Source organism: Sceloporus undulatus, chromosome 5 (genome assembly GCF_019175285.1).
Source record: "Sceloporus undulatus isolate JIND9_A2432 ecotype Alabama chromosome 5, SceUnd_v1.1, whole genome shotgun sequence".
NCBI lineage: Eukaryota > Metazoa > Chordata > Lepidosauria > Squamata > Phrynosomatidae > Sceloporus > Sceloporus undulatus.
Window position 1 is genome coordinate 159,065,993 of NC_056526.1, and position 16,213 is coordinate 159,082,205.

Consider the following 16,213-nt stretch of genomic DNA (forward strand, 5'->3'; position numbering starts at 1 on the left):
ACAGATATTTTTATTCATACAGAGAATTGTGCCACTGTAAGTAGGCATATGATTTTTTTTCCTCTTCATACATGAATATGAATTTTCAAAATGGCTGTAAATAACTTCTCTTACCTTCCCCGTTCTACTGCCAGGGCATCAATTTCATCAAAGAACAATATGGACGGTGCAACAGCTCGGGCTTTTCTAAATATCTGACAAAATCACAGCAAGATGTCAAAAAGGGCAGGGGGAGATCAGATTGTTGCAAGATATTTTGTATTTACAAACTCCTCCTAGATTCCACAAGCTAAAATCCCTACACTGCTGGAGCTTTAAACAGGGCATCCTTTAGAGGACCACTTATTTCTTTACAAATAGGCCCTCCCAGCAAATGTACCTGTCAGCTGCAATTGGCAGCATCACTTAATTGTGAGCCACTCACCATTTTAACTATCTATAACATAACATTGCTTTGCAAACTGTGGGTAATTAAAATGTCAGGCAGCACACATATACAACTATTTAGTATTCTGAGTATAAGCCACATCAGTAATTAGCCCTCACAGAGCCCTGTACACCACGCAGCTCCTGTGCTGACTTTAGGCATTTTCTGAAATGTTCTTCCCAAAACCCCACATCATCATCATATCAATGTTGAGTAATAGATTAATCCATCTGAAAATAACTACATCTGTATTCAGACAAAAAACAGAGCTAACACATTCTAAACTAAAACTATATGAGATTCCTGTTTTAGGTTTTAGTAGTGTAGTGATTTGAGCAATGGATTACAACTATGGAGATCAGAATTTGAATCCCCACTCAGCCATGGAAACCCACTAGGTGACCTTGGGCCATTCACATTCTCTCAGCTCAGAGGAAGAAAAATCTTGCCAAGAAACATGATGTTGCCCATAACTCAGAAATGACTTGAAAGCACACAACAACAGCAGCAAAAGTTTACAAAAAATATTATTTTATTATCCACCATTCTGCCAAGTACCTTCTAACTTAATTTTTTTTAAAAATAGACTAAAAACACAATAAATTAGACTTTTGTTGTTGTTTTGTTGTTGCCTTCAAGTTGTTTCCGGCATATGATGACCCAATCATAGGGTTTTCTTGGAAATATTTCGTTGGAGGGAGATTGCCTTTGTCTTTCTCTGTGGCTGACAGACAGACTCATCCAAGGTCACCTCATGGGTTTCCATGTCTGAGCAGGCATTCAAATGTTAAACTCCTGAGTCATAGTCCAACACTCAAACAACTGCACCATGCTGTTATACAGTACATACTAAAATACAAACTAAATTAATTACACGATTAAAATACAAATTAGAATAACAGTTTAAAAAACCATGAGGTTAATGATGATAAGATTCAAAGTATTAAAATTCATAACACTTATTTAAAACTACTGACTGTAACATGCAGGTAGCTACTGAATGGTGGACTGAAAACAAAGGTCTTTTCCTACATGTAGAAGGACAACAGATAAGGGGTAGCAATATGAAATGAAATGAAATGGCTAGCAATATGGAGGTAGTTCTATAATCTGGGAACAGCCATTCAGAAGTCCCTGTGGAGTCCTCAACTAACATACTTCTGAAAGTGGTGGGACTAAGAAAAGGGTCTCTCCTGGAGGTCTTAAAGTCTGGATAGGCTGATATACAGGTGCATGTCATTATTCTGATAGTCGGGAAACAAATCTCATAGGGCTTTACAGATCACAACCAGCACTTAGACTTTGTGCCCAGAGGAGCTGTTTAAACAGAGAACTTGTCTGTTCTCTGTAATTAATCCCGGGTTGCTGGTCTCAAACACTCTTCAAAGTCGGTCCATGTAGCTTCATTTATATAGCACTTCATACCGCCTAAGCAGTGTCTAAGCGGTTTACAACTGTAAGCTAATTTGCCCCCAACAATCTGGTATTCATTTTAGCGACCTTGGAAGGATGCAAGTCTGAGTCAAGCTTGAGCCCTTTTGCTGGTCTTGTACCTTATGGTTTTGAGTGGGTGGCTGCAGTACAGGCATTTAACCACTGCGCCACCAGTACTCTAGGCAGGATGTAACAAAGGGATATGTTAGTGTGCCAGATCAGTTATCTCCAGGAAAGGACAAAGCACTAGCTTTAATGATGCAGATGAACTCCAGCATAATGACAAAATGTGGGAATCCAGGCTCTGAGATGAATTGAGGAACACACCCAAACTTCAAGCCTTCAAAGGCTGAACAACTCCATCCAATATCAGTCTTATTCCCTGATCTGCCTTTCAACTGAAAAGGAGCAACTCTTCTCATCTGGATCAAGCATGAATTTGTTCACCACTCATCAAGTTTGTTACTGACACCAGTGGTTTACTAACACCAGACACTAAAACTAGATGAAAAGAAGAAATACAGTTGGCTATCATTACAATACTGATGACACCGAACTCCATAGTTCTGGACAACTTCTCCTTCTGGTTTCATGTAAATATTGAATAATAAAGGGAATATGACAGAGTCCTGAAGGACTCCAAATGATAATGACCAGAGCATCAAACAGGAATCACTCAACATTTATCTTCTGAGCCTGGCCTTCCAGAAAAGATGAAAGCAACTGCTAAACAGTACAGTATCTCAAAGTCTCGTTCCAAAGAAGCAGCCCAGAAGAATGATTATCAAAAGTCAATGGTATCAAAAGCTTCCAAAAATAGCTTCCTAACAAGAAAAATATGGGGCACTGTCACAACAATGTGAAAGGTATAATGAAAGTTTCACAAGTTCTCCCTGCTGCAAGATCTTGTTAAGTCTAGATGACAAATGGAAGATGGTGATTACATATGCAAAGAAATGCTCAAGATAAGCTCATGTCATACATATAAACACATGGAACCATGTAGTGAAAAATGATGTGATTATTACACTGTACATTACACTGTAATATAAAGCTTGAGAACATATCTAAACTACAATGAGTATAGGATGCAAAAACATGATGTTATTAAGCAGTTAAGTTCATAAAACTTTGGGGTTTGGAAAGTTACCTTTTTAAAGGAAATTAGTTAGACTTGCATCTCCAAGTCCTACTTCCAAATAATTACTGTCGCATTCAAAATGTTTGCAATTTTTAAAAATGTAACAATTTCCCTTACCCTTTCTCAAAACTAAATACAGTAGCATTTGGTTACTAAAAAATCCCACACATCTGAACACTATAAGTTACTGGCCTGCAGCAAACACACACAGATACAGGAACATTCAATCCTCCTGCTCATGTTTTCACTACTTTAATGACCATTACAGAACAAGGGACAGCAGTATTATCCACTGCACCAAGTATTACCAAACACTTGGTGCATGTGATTGATATTCCTCTCCCATAACTATACTATAAAGATTACAGTTATGCTTATCCCTTGTAAAGTTACAATAGAAATATAGCTTAGTTATACCTTCATTATGAGACAAGGAAATTGCAAGCAATTAGCTATTTGAAATTGGCTACTTCCATGCTCTGTAACATCTTACCTCCCTGACGGCACGTTCAGATTCTCCAACATATTTGTTCATCAGTTCTGGTCCCTATGTGAGAAAAACAAGGCAACCTTTAAAGATTTTTCTCATTATTTTACATGTGTTCCAGAGGTTTTTTGTTTTTTAAAACTATTATTCCCCCACAGGATAAGGAAAATATGGCAATTGTTAGCTATACTTTGGCCTCATCTTGAATCATTGGTACAAACTATTCTACATACAGATAGCCTTCAAATGCATTTTGAAACTTTAGCTGATGCAAAATATGGAAGCCAGACTGCTATCTAGAGCTTACTTTATGAAGCATATTTTTCTTAACTTTGTTCCATCTCGTCTGACTTCCAATTCACTTCCAACATTTTGGGCTCAATTCAAGGTACTGATCATTAGTCACAAATCCCTGAACAATCTGAAACTAGAATACTTAAAGGACCATATCCACCCACTGTACTGAACAATTGTGGTCTCTTTCTCTCCCTGTTCCAGCCCATACAGTTGGCCTTCCTTATCAACGGAAGTTTTATCCATGGATTCAAGTATCCACGGCTTGAAAACATTCAAAAGAAGTATAAGCTCCACATAGCAACCTTTGATTTTCCATTTTATATAAGGGGCACCATTCTACAGTGTCACTATATTTAATGGGACTTGAGCATCCACGGATTTTGTTATCCACGGGGGTTCCTGGAAGCAAACCCAAACAGATAATGATGACCCACTGTATTTTAATACTCAAGGAGATTCTGTCATTTTTGGACTGCACCTAATACAGTCAGCCCTCTGTTTTCATGGAGGATCTGCTCCAGACACTCACCCACCCCCGCGAAAATAGAAACTCACACATATTCAAGCCCCATGCATCTAATCCTGGAATTGCAGTTTTACAAGATCTCTAGCCTTCTCTGCTAAAGAGTGCTGGTGCCTCACAAAACTACAAATCCCAGGATTCTGTAGGATAGAGCCCCGACAGTTAAAGGGGTATCAAGTTGCATTCTCTCTATAGTTTAGATGCACCCCCACTCATCCTTCGTTGCAGTCTAGTTAACAAATGGAGCTGCATAATTCATCACTAACTGAGCTACCATGCTCTACATTTCATGTTTTCCCCCACTAAACAACAGAAGATCTGCTAAAAATTCCTGTCAGAACACTAGCCAGTCTCCTTCCCGAGGTTCAGTGATAGTTGGTCATGAAGCAAAGCAATGAGCTGTCCAAGTATAATTAATCTACTTTGACCGTGGCAGCCAAGAGGAAGACAGAAAATGGCAGAGGAAATTTTAACTGGAAAGTATTTTGACGTAACTGACCCAGATGACAAACCAAACTTAAGTACATATCAAGTGCAGAGAGGCATTTGAGGCGGGGTACAGGAAGTCAGCAAATGCCAAGGTGAAGTCAGAACTCTGACAACAGTGTATATTTTTGAAAATATTGCTAAGCAGTGAAAAAAGCAACACCTAACACTGAAAGGATCTCATTTAAAACAGAAAATATGACACCAGGAACATTTTCTACCAAAAAACCTTTACCGCACTTGGGCATACTTGCTAAATACAAATAATTTTAGAGCTCCTGACTCTCTTCCATCTACATAAGAGTACTCTTGCTTATTTTAAGGCTGTGCAACTAATATCCTTTAGTTCTTAATACGCTTAAAATCCGGAACATAGAAGACCATTTGGTAATCCTCTACTTTATGAACACCAGAAATGCTTAACTATTTCACTTCCTCACTTCTGAGAAATATTAACCTAAGTAACAAGCAAAAGTTCACAAGAATTTTTTTAAAACCAGTTTTGGAAAACAGAGGTTGCTTGGCAGAGAACATTCTTATATCAAAAAGTGGCAAAAGCATAAGTCTTTTTAAAAATTTATTCTTTTCCTGCATGTTGCTTTTATGCTGCAATATCCCTCCTCACCATTTGCCAAGTTTCTTTTACTGCTGCAGGATTCCAGTCACCAGAGTACGTGTTCAAGTGGAACATAGTGTGTTGTGGGGAAGTGCAGCAGAAAAACAGTATCCAGGAGCAAGGATTAAGCACCCCATCCCAATTTCTCTACACAAGACACCCAATCCAAAACTTGTTTGGGTTTACAAAAAAAAAGTGATTGGGTTTTTGTTGCACAAATTTGTATGTAACGTGGGTCCAAAACACACTGCAGATATAATCCAGTTTGAGACTGGTTTAACTGCTCTGGCTCAGTGCTAGGGAAACCTGGGAACTGTAGTTTATTGTGACACCAAAGCTCTCTAGCAGAGAAGGCTACATGCAGGCATGCAAAACATACAGCCCAGGGGCCACAAGCGGCCCGCCAAAGGATTTTGGGTGGCCTGCAGGGATGCGTAAGGACTTCAAGGCACCTCCCCTGCTCAGCCTCCTCCTGAGGAGAGGGCCATACAGAGGAGGAGGAGGAGGAGGAGGAGGAAGGCCAAATGCTCACACTGCAAGGTTCCTCCACCACCTGGCTTTCTCCTGAGGAGAAGGACAGGCGGTGGAGGAAAAGGAGGACAGGCAAACACTCATCCTGCAAGGCTCCTCCACTTCTCGGTTTTTTTCCAAGAAGGAGGCTGAGTGGAAGAGGAGAAAGAGGCAGAGGATGGGCAAATGCTTGCTCTAAAAGGCTCCTCTAACATCCTGCTTTGTCCGGAGGAGGACAGGCAAATGCTTGCCCTGCATGGCTCCCCTGCTGCTTAGCTTTCTCCTGAGGAAAGAGACAGGCAGAGGAGGAGAAAATTAATATTATTAATTAACTAATTAATTATTACTATAATTAATTAATTATTGTTATCTTAGTTAATTAATTAAAAGTTATCTGCCACCTGAAGACATTTAGCCTATTTTAATTTTGGCCCCTACCTACTGCCAAGTTGTGCAGGCCTGGCTACATGTCTCACAAAACTGCAGTTCCTAGAATTCCCTAGTATTTAACCAGGACAATTAAACCAGTTTCAAATTGGATTATTTCTGCAGTGTGTTTTGGGCCATGGTATGTATGTTTGTGGTGAGAATTTTGATGTGAATACTTTCAAGGATAATAGTTTCTGAAAACTCTTATTTGCTCATATGTGCCTAAGACATATGGCAACCCTATCATAAAGTTTTCTTGGCTAGATATATTCACAGGCGTTGCTATTGCCTTAGGATAAGAAAATGTGACTTGCCCAAGGTCAACCAAAGGACTTCCATGTCTCGGCAGGGATTTGAATTCTGGTCTTCCAGAGTTCGTCTGACACTTAAAGCACTACACCATGCTGGCTATGCTGAAAACAGTATATATTAACTGACTGTAGCCCCATGCCCCCAGCACTCTCAACCTTAAGATTATGACAATATTACTAATATAACAAACATATCATTTTGTGATCTTCCATGTGGCTAGAGGAAAAAATAGAACCTTCATTTGCAAAAAATCATACTGGTGCACAAAAAAATCTTTTCAGCCCTATCATAGTTAAGAATATCCACAACAGCAATGACAAGTGCCATATGTGGAGTAGAGAGAGAGATTTTATCCTTCAGGCCACCCCAAGAAGCCCCATGCCAGAAGACCCATAAATATTAGTGTTGGAAACGCATCAGGACTCTCTTTGCTCTAAGGAAATGTATAGGTGCCAGATAATGTAGCCTTGGGACTACCAGGGAACACCCAATAGTTTCCTGGCCTTGTCAACCTATAGAAGCAAGTGCTGAAACTTGCTTTCCTTTGTCAAAACTAGACTTTTCTATGCATCTCTTCGGCCCGTTACAGACGGGCCTTGGCTCCACCTCAGTACGTACTAGGGGTTGGCCGAGGACACAGCGTCCAATCAGGCCTCACCCCTAGTACGTACTGGGGATGTCAAAATGGTGGCGCCCTATACACATAGGCACTGCCATTTTGACGTGATGGACGCTTAGCGTCCACATGTTGTGGTGCGGATGTGACGCAAGAAGAACCCGCTTTTTGCGGGTTCTTTCTGCTGCAAGGGGGAGCCGCGCAGTTTGTCCACTGCGGCTCCCTCGCGCAGCAAACACGGGCGCCAGCAGAGCACCCTTTTTGGGCGCTCTGTAAAGCGCCTTAGTGAAAAGATATGCATACAGTTCTAAAAAAGTGACACCTCACATATCACACATGTTGTGGGAGGGAATGTTTAGCTTTATGAGCAACAGAGCAGGAAATGTTAAGTGATAAGTGTCTCTGTTCCATAGGAATGCTATAAAATTGCCACTCACCTTCACTGCCAAGAAATTCAACCCACTTTCATGGGCCAAAGCCTTAGCAATCATTGTTTTTGAACATCCTGGAGGTCCATACAGAAGCACACCCTTTGGTGGCTGAATACCCATTTGAGTGAATGATTCATGATGCTTCAGAGGCCATTCAACTGCTTGCTTCAGTTTTAATTTGACATCTTCCAGTCCTCCAATGTCTGGCCAGGATACCTATACAATAAACAAAACCATTTCATTAATCAGTAGGAGACACTGTGAAAGATGAAAGTACACAGTTACCTAATAAGGCAAGAAAAAGGCAATTTAAATCAACTTGTCTGTTGTTATTTATCCTTATAGTTCCTAAAGACAGATAATAATTTTGCATTCTTTCTATTTCAACCTAAGATGGAAGGGAACAAGGAAAACATTTTAAAGACTGATGCTGTCTTTAAAATATTCCCATGTGATGCCTCTCCTGTGACTACCATCAATATCAGTTTGTGATTGTGTCCTACGTAAAAAAGAGAACAAGACTCTGTAATTTAACTGGTGTTATTGGTCAAGCCAAAGACTGTAGCTGCAGTTTGTTCCCATCTTCTTTATTTCCCAGAAAGCTGCCTCCATAGAGCATCATACAAAACTCTCTTCCTGGACTTTCTCAAGGGAAATACCTAAAGAGAAGGGTAGACAGAGAGGTACCATTTCTGAAGGTGTCCCAAGCACTCTCCAGAACTCCAACATTCCCCTCTTGACCCACCCTGCAAAGGAGGCACTTTGGCCCTGCATGAGTATGGATATCTGGGCCTACTGAACACATGTCTTCTCTAGTCTCCCAGTCTTTGAACAGTCATTGTACAGGGGGAGTATTGTACAAGGGAACTTACTTTTGGCACATCAACTGCCACCTCCCTCATGGCACTGGGCCTGACATCATTCATTGCCTGCAGAAAGTCACTGCAAGTAACAATCACTGATCCAGACACCTCATCATCTGAGACATTTGTTTTTGTCCCAAGTGCTCTCCGTAAAGCATACAGTCCTATAGAAATTATGAACAGAAATATATAACACAAAACATATGCCATAAGAACATCACAACAGAAGAGATAAATAAAATAAACAAGCAGGACATGACTATGCAAGATTTTAATTTGTGAAATAAGATCTTCCCTTGTGACAGAAAATAAAAAAGATGAAACATTAAAGGATAGTAAGGATATTAGTAGTATTTCTTAAGCAGCAAATAAACTAGGTATTTTAACAAAGTATAATCATCAGACGCAGTCTGCGGACTTAGAAGTAAAGTTATACAAAATGATGTGGGTCAAACTAAGATCTAATATCATACAAACTTGTTTGACATTTATACTGTGCCTCTAATATGGAACCATACACAAATAAGTCACCTATGTAAACAAACAAACAAGCTTCATTTATAAACTGCTTCATAGCGCCTAAGCAGTGTCTAAGCGGTTTACAACTGTAAGCTAATTTGCCCCCAACAATCTGGGTACTCATTTTAGTGACCTCGGAAGTATGCAAGCCTGAGTCAAGCTTGAGCCCTTTTGCTGGTCTTGAACTCGCAACCTTGTGGTTTTGAGTGAGTGGCTGCAGTACAGGCATTTAACCACTGCGCCACCAGGGCTCCTATGTAACCACTTATGTGGAATTTTGAAGAACAACACAATATCACCAACCACCACTCCATACCCTGTAGTGTTCAGCAGGGTTTGGAAGCCCTCTGTGTAACATAGATATTTTTCTCCCCAGTCTGAAAGACTTGATGTGGGGAGGAGGTAAGGGTGATGTCTATTTCTGCCAATCCAGTGCCACATGCCTAAATCAGGATCCAACCCACCCTTCTGCAAGTGAGCAATAAAGTTTTCATAATTTAAGATAGAGAGAGGGAAAGGAAAAAGAGACAAAAATAAAGTCAGAACTCTGCAAATTAAACCGCGAATCTAGTAAGATCTGAGCCTGCACACGTCATCACAGAGGTCAGTGCTTGTGGTAAAATCTTGTTTCAATTAAAGCAATAATGAGATACAGACTGAAGGCAAGCCCTCCATTCTTCCTGTTTCCTCTTGTTAGCATCATTTGTTCCTTCCCGCCCCACTGACACTTGACCTTAAATAACGGTTGCATTATTGCCAGGAAAGGATCAAGTCAGTACTTTGCCAGGAAGATAAATATATGCCCTTCTTCTTTAAAAACTGTTTAAATCAGGCTTCTAATTTGTAAGATGGCACAGACCCTGAGTAATGAACTCACATTTTGTTTAAACTGCAAAACAGCAGACATCTGGCCAACACGAAGGAAGTTTTTAATATGGGGTCATTCAGAGCGCAATTTGGATCAGAAGCAGCCTTTACCCTGAATTCTAAGCTGGCTTTGAGCACATACTTATGTATCAGATGGCACCTTTTTCCGGTGGCTTAGTGAACAATCATGTTCTGTTAACACTGACTAATTACTTGACCTCTCTTGGAAGTCTTATTCAAAATAAGTAACCATTAGACTTATATGAATCAAAGAGTCTGGGGGAAAAAGTTTGCTAATTGTCTTATAAAGTCCATGAGGACTCTGTAAAGGAGACAGTGCCAGTTTCTGTGTTACATTATTCAATACCTGACCTAGTTAAGAACTAGTAACAGTGAGTGGATTTTAAAGGGTACAAAGGTACAAGCACTAACATAAAATATAGAAATAAGGCTTGAATCCTATTGTTAACTAAGGAAAACTGGTAACATGAATTCCTTTGTTTTTGTTTTCTGGTTGCACAAATGGTAGCACGTTTGTTATTGTAGTCCCTAAGTCAAGCTTTCTTAACCAGGGTTCCTTGAAACCCTAGGGTTCCGCAAGAGATCATGACTGTAAAAAAGCAAACAGTTTTTGAGCTATAGATATAATAATTTTATGCTGGGGTTCCCTGAAATCCGAAACGTATTCAAGGGTTTCTCCAAGGTAAAAAAAAAAAAAAAAACTTGAGAAAGTGCCCTAGGCACATAACCAATTGCACAACCAGTTCTGCAGCAAGCGGCATAGCTGAAAATTGTGTTAGCCTCCCCTCTCCTTCTATACAATTCATATAACTAGGGGGTCTCTGAGCTCATTGTATCTTCTGCTAGCTGCTATCAGAATGAGATAATATGATATCAGCTTAAGTCTTCCTGCAGATTAGAAAGGTTACAGAATGCAAAAACAACAGTAGAGCCAGAGGCCATTGTTAATTCTTACAATGACCCCCACCCCAGGTACTACTTTTAGAAGGGCATCATGTTTTGTTTTGGGCCTGAATATGCTAAAGATACCAGATCCCATCTGATCTTGAAAGCAAAACAGGGTCAACCCTGGTTAGTACTTGGATGGAAGCCAATGAATACCAGGTACTATAGACTAGATTTCAGAAGAAGGAACTAGCAAAACCACCTCTGAGTATTCCTTGCCTAAGAAAACTCTACAACATTCATGGAGTCATGATAAGTCAACATGTGACCTGAAAGCACATACACATACATAATGCGTTGGCTAGGTATGGGAGTCAGGAATGTCAGAAACTGTGATTGTGAAGATCACGAAGAACCCCTGAATAAACAATCCTTCATTTTTTCCAACAGCACCAACTACACTATAGCTGCTGTAACCCGTTATAGCAAACACGACCTCAGGATGCCTACTTCAGCAGGCAGAGCTCCTTCATTGCACTGTAGCATGGCTATGGCACCAGGTAGGTAATTATGAATGTAATTTAAGAATGATTATATTCTTGTGCCTGCAACTATAGTGCACCCGCATCATATGTGGGTGCACTATATGCGGCTTTCAGCTTACTGTATATACTCATGTGCAAGTTTAAAAATTTAGGTCCAAAAATTGACCCTCAAAAACTGACTCGACTTATCTATGGGTCAATGCAAGTACTGTATCTTAACTCTTATTTAAAAGAAGGAACCATCTCCTGATGAAAAGCAAGAGTATAATATGTGAAACACTGACCCCCCTCTACTCTCTCATCCATTCAGTCTTAAGAGTAAGCACATAGAGTTCATTTTATAAGTTCTTTGACATTGTTTTGCTTTGCTTCGTCCTTTAGATCTTTTGCTATATCCCCCTAAATTTTACCCTCGACTTATCCACGAGTCATAGCAAAATCCATAATTTTGGCCCCAAAACTTGCCCTCGACTTATACGTGAGGTTGACTTATAGTCGAGTATATACGGTATACTGAAAGCCAGGTGACGGAACTGGCAATGATGCATGTGCCACACTGTTTCACATGCACAAGCCTCATTGTTTTCAACATATAAGGCAAGGGTGCACTGTACTTTTTCTTATAGGGTAGCCCTCACAAAATGGCAGAGGAACACTGTGTAGTGCAGGTATTGGGTCTGCTCTGTTCTGCTCTGCTGTGGGTGCGAGTGTTTTGTTAACATAAGCCAACATTCATATTTTATTGAACAGCAGCAACTATTCCAAAACCATTGCTTTTGGGGAAAGACGAAACGGTTACTTTTTGAAAACTGTAACTACAGCAGAAAACTGTAACTACATATTAACTACTGTTTGGGGGGGTATACAGCAGCTTGGAAATATAACTGTAACTATTTGAAGTAACTTTCCATGCTCTGAATGTAACAAAGCAGTAAGAGTAAATGCTTACAAATAAAACTTCTAAAGGTGGAAGAAAACATTTCTCTGACTCTTTTGTAAGCAAAATGTTCTAAAGATGTAATTATTCTTCAATATATGATTTGTGGTTAAAACTTCTGAAAGTGATTAACATAACCAACATTATTAATAAAAAAATATCTTTATTCCAAAGTCAACACTACTAGTAAGTATACCATTGGGGTTTTATTAAGTGACTTTTTAATGCTTTTTACATCTTTCCACTGCACACTGTCTCAGTTTTGTAGGTGAAGGACAATCTAGAAATTCTTATAAGTGAATTAAAGGGACTCTTTAAAGATCTGCAACACATTCTTTTCTGCATGAGAAATTTATCATGGAACCCCACTTTAAGATGTATGCACTGCTTAGACATAATATAAACATGGGGAAGGGATGTGCTTTATATTATGAACTAGGTATGAAAGCAATAGAAGATTTGTCCTGTTCATACAGGTATAACCCTTAGGTCCTTTGCAACCAGAACATCTCAAGTTCAATCGGCTAAACTACTGCATGGAGGCACACGTAATTTACAGTCCTTCATGAATAACCCAGTATTTGCTGAAACATGCCTATTGGCCTGAACAGATGTTACAGCAAGGCACAAAAGGGGAAAACAGATTAATTTCATTTGCAAGAGTTCTATTACACAGAAGTTTTTTTTTAACAAGGACGACTGTACACACTTGCTTTACTGCCACAGCAGTGTGTCATAAGGATTATTCTCAAGTCTCAAAACTATTCACAGCTGAAAATAACTGCAGCAAAAGTAAAAGAAAAGAATAAACAATTTATTAACAAAATTCTAGTTCCTTGTTAGCACTAATATAACTTAAATTGAGGCTGAAATTGAAATCTATCAACAATGGGTCTGTATTTCTGATGGGAAAAAATGCCTTTGCCCCATCACATTCTACTGAAAATTCAAGACAATGCAGCCACTGTTTACCAACTGAATTTTACACACAACATGCTTTTACACACAAAAATGTAAATGAAAGCCAAATTTATAGATAAAAGGTTGCTTTCTGACCATAACACTCAGAATCCTGCAGCCAACATAGCTATTTGTTGTGGTCCAAAAAAGCAACTCTTCTGAGCTGTGGTTTAGAATTAGGCTTATCAGGAAAAAAATGTACAGGTACTAAATTAAACACTTTTGCCCAGATTCATTCAACTCATATTGATGATGGCAGTAGCTACTGTGGTACAGTTTGCTTAAAATACACTCTTTAGAATTGTCTTATTTCATTCTCAGAAGCAATGGTTAACAGTACACAGTGGACCTCCACAGCTACAGCATAGAGTTGACAAGGAACACCCCAGAGCATCTTTTCCTCCCAGTGTCCTAACTAGTCCAAAAGATGCTCTCATTTCCCCAATTCTGAAAAAACCTTCTCTTGACCCCTCCTCTCTGTCTAGCTATCGTCCGATTTCTCTTCTCCCCTTTCTTTCTAAGGTTTTGGAACGGGTTGTCTATTCGCACTGTCTTGAGTTTCTTGAAGCCAACTCCATTCTCGATCCCTTTCAGTCTGGTTTCCGCCCAAGGCATTCTACAGAGACAGCTCTCACTAAGATCTCGAATGACCTTTTACAGGTCAAGGCTAATGGCCTTTACTCTGTTCTCATTCTTCTCGATTTGTCTGCAGCCTTTGACACTGTTGATCACTGTCTCCTAATTGACATACTCTCTGACCTTGGGTTCTCAGACTCTGTTCTCGACTGGTTTAGATCTTACTTGTCTGGCAGATCTTTTGCAGTAGTTGCAGGGGGTCTGACTTCTTCTCCTGTTCCCTTATCTGTTGGAGTTCCCCAGGGCTCTGTTCTGGGTCCCCTTCTGTTTTCTCTCTACACACTGTCCTTAGGAAAACTCATCAGCTCTTTTGGTTTTTCCTACCATCTGTATGCCGATGACACCCAGCTGTATCTTTCTGCCCCTGACCTTTCTCCAAGGCTTGAACAGCAAGTCTCATCTTGCCTTACAGCTGTCTCGCAGTGGATGCGCCATCGGCGTTTGAAGCTCAACATGTCCAAGACGGAGCTTCTTGTCTTTCCTCCTAAGCCCACCCTTCAACACTCCTTTTCTGTCTCTGTGGACAACATTTCCATTCAACCAGTTCAGCAAGCCCGCAGTCTTGGCTTTATCTTTGACTCTTCTCTGTCGTGTATCCCTCAGATCCAGACCACAGCCAAGGCTTGTAGATTCTTTTTGTACAATATTGCCAAAATCCGACCATATCTCTCCGCCTCTACTGCCAAGATCCTGGTCCATGCCCTAGTGATCTCACGACTTGATTACTGTAATGTCCTCCTGGCTGGTCTCCCTTTTTCTCACCTCCGTCCTTTAATCTCTGTCCAGCATTCAGCTGCACGCATTATCACTTCCACCCACCGCTCTGACCACATCTCTCCTGTGTTGGCATCCCTTCACTGGCTCCCTCTCCCTTTCCGCATTCAGTATAAGCTCCTGCTGTCGACATTCAAAGCCCTCCATGGACTGGCCCCTCCTTACTTATCAGACCTTCTTTCTCCTCACCTTCCCACCAGGGCCCTCCGTTCTGGTAGTCAAGGGGTCCTGTCTCAGCCCAGGATTTCCTCTGCCCCATCCCAGATTCGCCCCTTTTCACTTGCTGCCCCTCACTCCTGGAGCTTTCTTCCTCCACAAGCAAGAGCCATCGCTTCATTAACCAGCTTCAAAACGGAGTTGAAAACCATCCTATTCAGAGAAGCCTTCCCAGGCATCGCATAATTGTCGCTTACTATCTGATGTTCTGTTGTTGGCTGTTTATCGATCCATTTCCTGTATTGCTATGTACTGGATATGCATTATCCTACTTGTGAGTATGTATTTTCCCTGGATAATGATTAACCTTCCATTTTGAAGCCAAGCCCTCCCTTCAGTCCATCTGCCTTGGTCCAGGCCTTGGAGGTTGAGAGGAACTGCTGGACCTCTTACCCTTTCCCGTCATCACTCCCTTCTCCTTCTGTGTCATGTCTTTTTAGATTGTAAGCCTGAGGGCAGGGAACCGTCTAACTAAAAGGATTGCATGTACAGCGCTGTGTAAATTTACAGCGCTTCATAAATAAAGGTTAATAATAATAATAATAATAATAATATTCTCCTAGTTAGTGTAACACTACAGACTGTCCAGCCCAAGTGCTGTTAAAAAGTAGTGATATGTTTCTACATTAAGAAGAAGAGGAGGAGGAGGAGGAGGAGGAATTCAACACATTTCAGCAAACTTTTTCTTCAAAACTAACAATATGCACATGTGAAATGCAACAGCCAGAACAGGTAAGTCTTCCAGAGACCACACGAAGGTTTCATCCAGAATGTATCCAGGAATTATTTTTTTCTTTCAGCAGCCTCCACTTTTATGATTTTTATGTAGGTCTACAGAATGTGATGGGATCCGGTAGGTTAGTGGTTAAGATGCCAGTTCTGATAATCATAAAGTCAAAAGGCTGGCAGTTTGAGATCCAAGCACCGCGTGATGGAGTGAGTTTCTATCACTAGTCCCAGCTTCGGCCAACCTAGAAGGGGAAGGTAACAGCATTCCATGAAGTCATGCTGGCCATATGACTACTGGAGTTGTCTACAGACAATGCTGGTTCTTCGGCTTAGTAATGGAGATGAGCACTGTGCCCCCTACAGTCAGATACAGCTAGACATTCATGTCAAGGGGAAAACGTCACCTTCTTACTAAAAGCTATGTTTTTTAACATGTTGAATGTAGCTAGTGATGGCAACTAATGTGCTTTCTCCTTTTGTATTTTACTGTTCACACATGCTCCGTAAGATTCTTGAGGCTGCAGCTGTTTACCTTGTCTGTTATAGACAGGG

The 16,213-nt window shown here is 40.5% G+C and overlaps 1 protein-coding gene across 6 annotated transcripts in view; it reads right to left on the minus strand.

Annotated features, from left to right (window-relative positions):
- The window catches only part of SPATA5 (spermatogenesis associated 5), a 194,357-nt gene that overhangs the window by 154,941 nt on the left and 23,203 nt on the right, over positions 1 to 16,213 (minus strand). For 4 of the 6 annotated variants that reach the window (XM_042469759.1, XM_042469758.1, XM_042469762.1 and 1 more), the window contains 4 exons: positions 8,582 to 8,736; positions 7,716 to 7,925; positions 3,496 to 3,549; positions 115 to 194 (listed from right to left, as the gene is read on the minus strand). In XM_042469759.1, the coding sequence (XP_042325693.1) occupies positions 115 to 194; positions 3,496 to 3,549; positions 7,716 to 7,925; positions 8,582 to 8,736 (499 nt within the window). The remainder of the gene's footprint in view (positions 1 to 114; positions 195 to 3,495; positions 3,550 to 7,715; positions 7,926 to 8,581; positions 8,737 to 16,213) is intronic. The other 2 variants (XM_042469763.1, XM_042469764.1) reach the window with 1 other exon arrangement.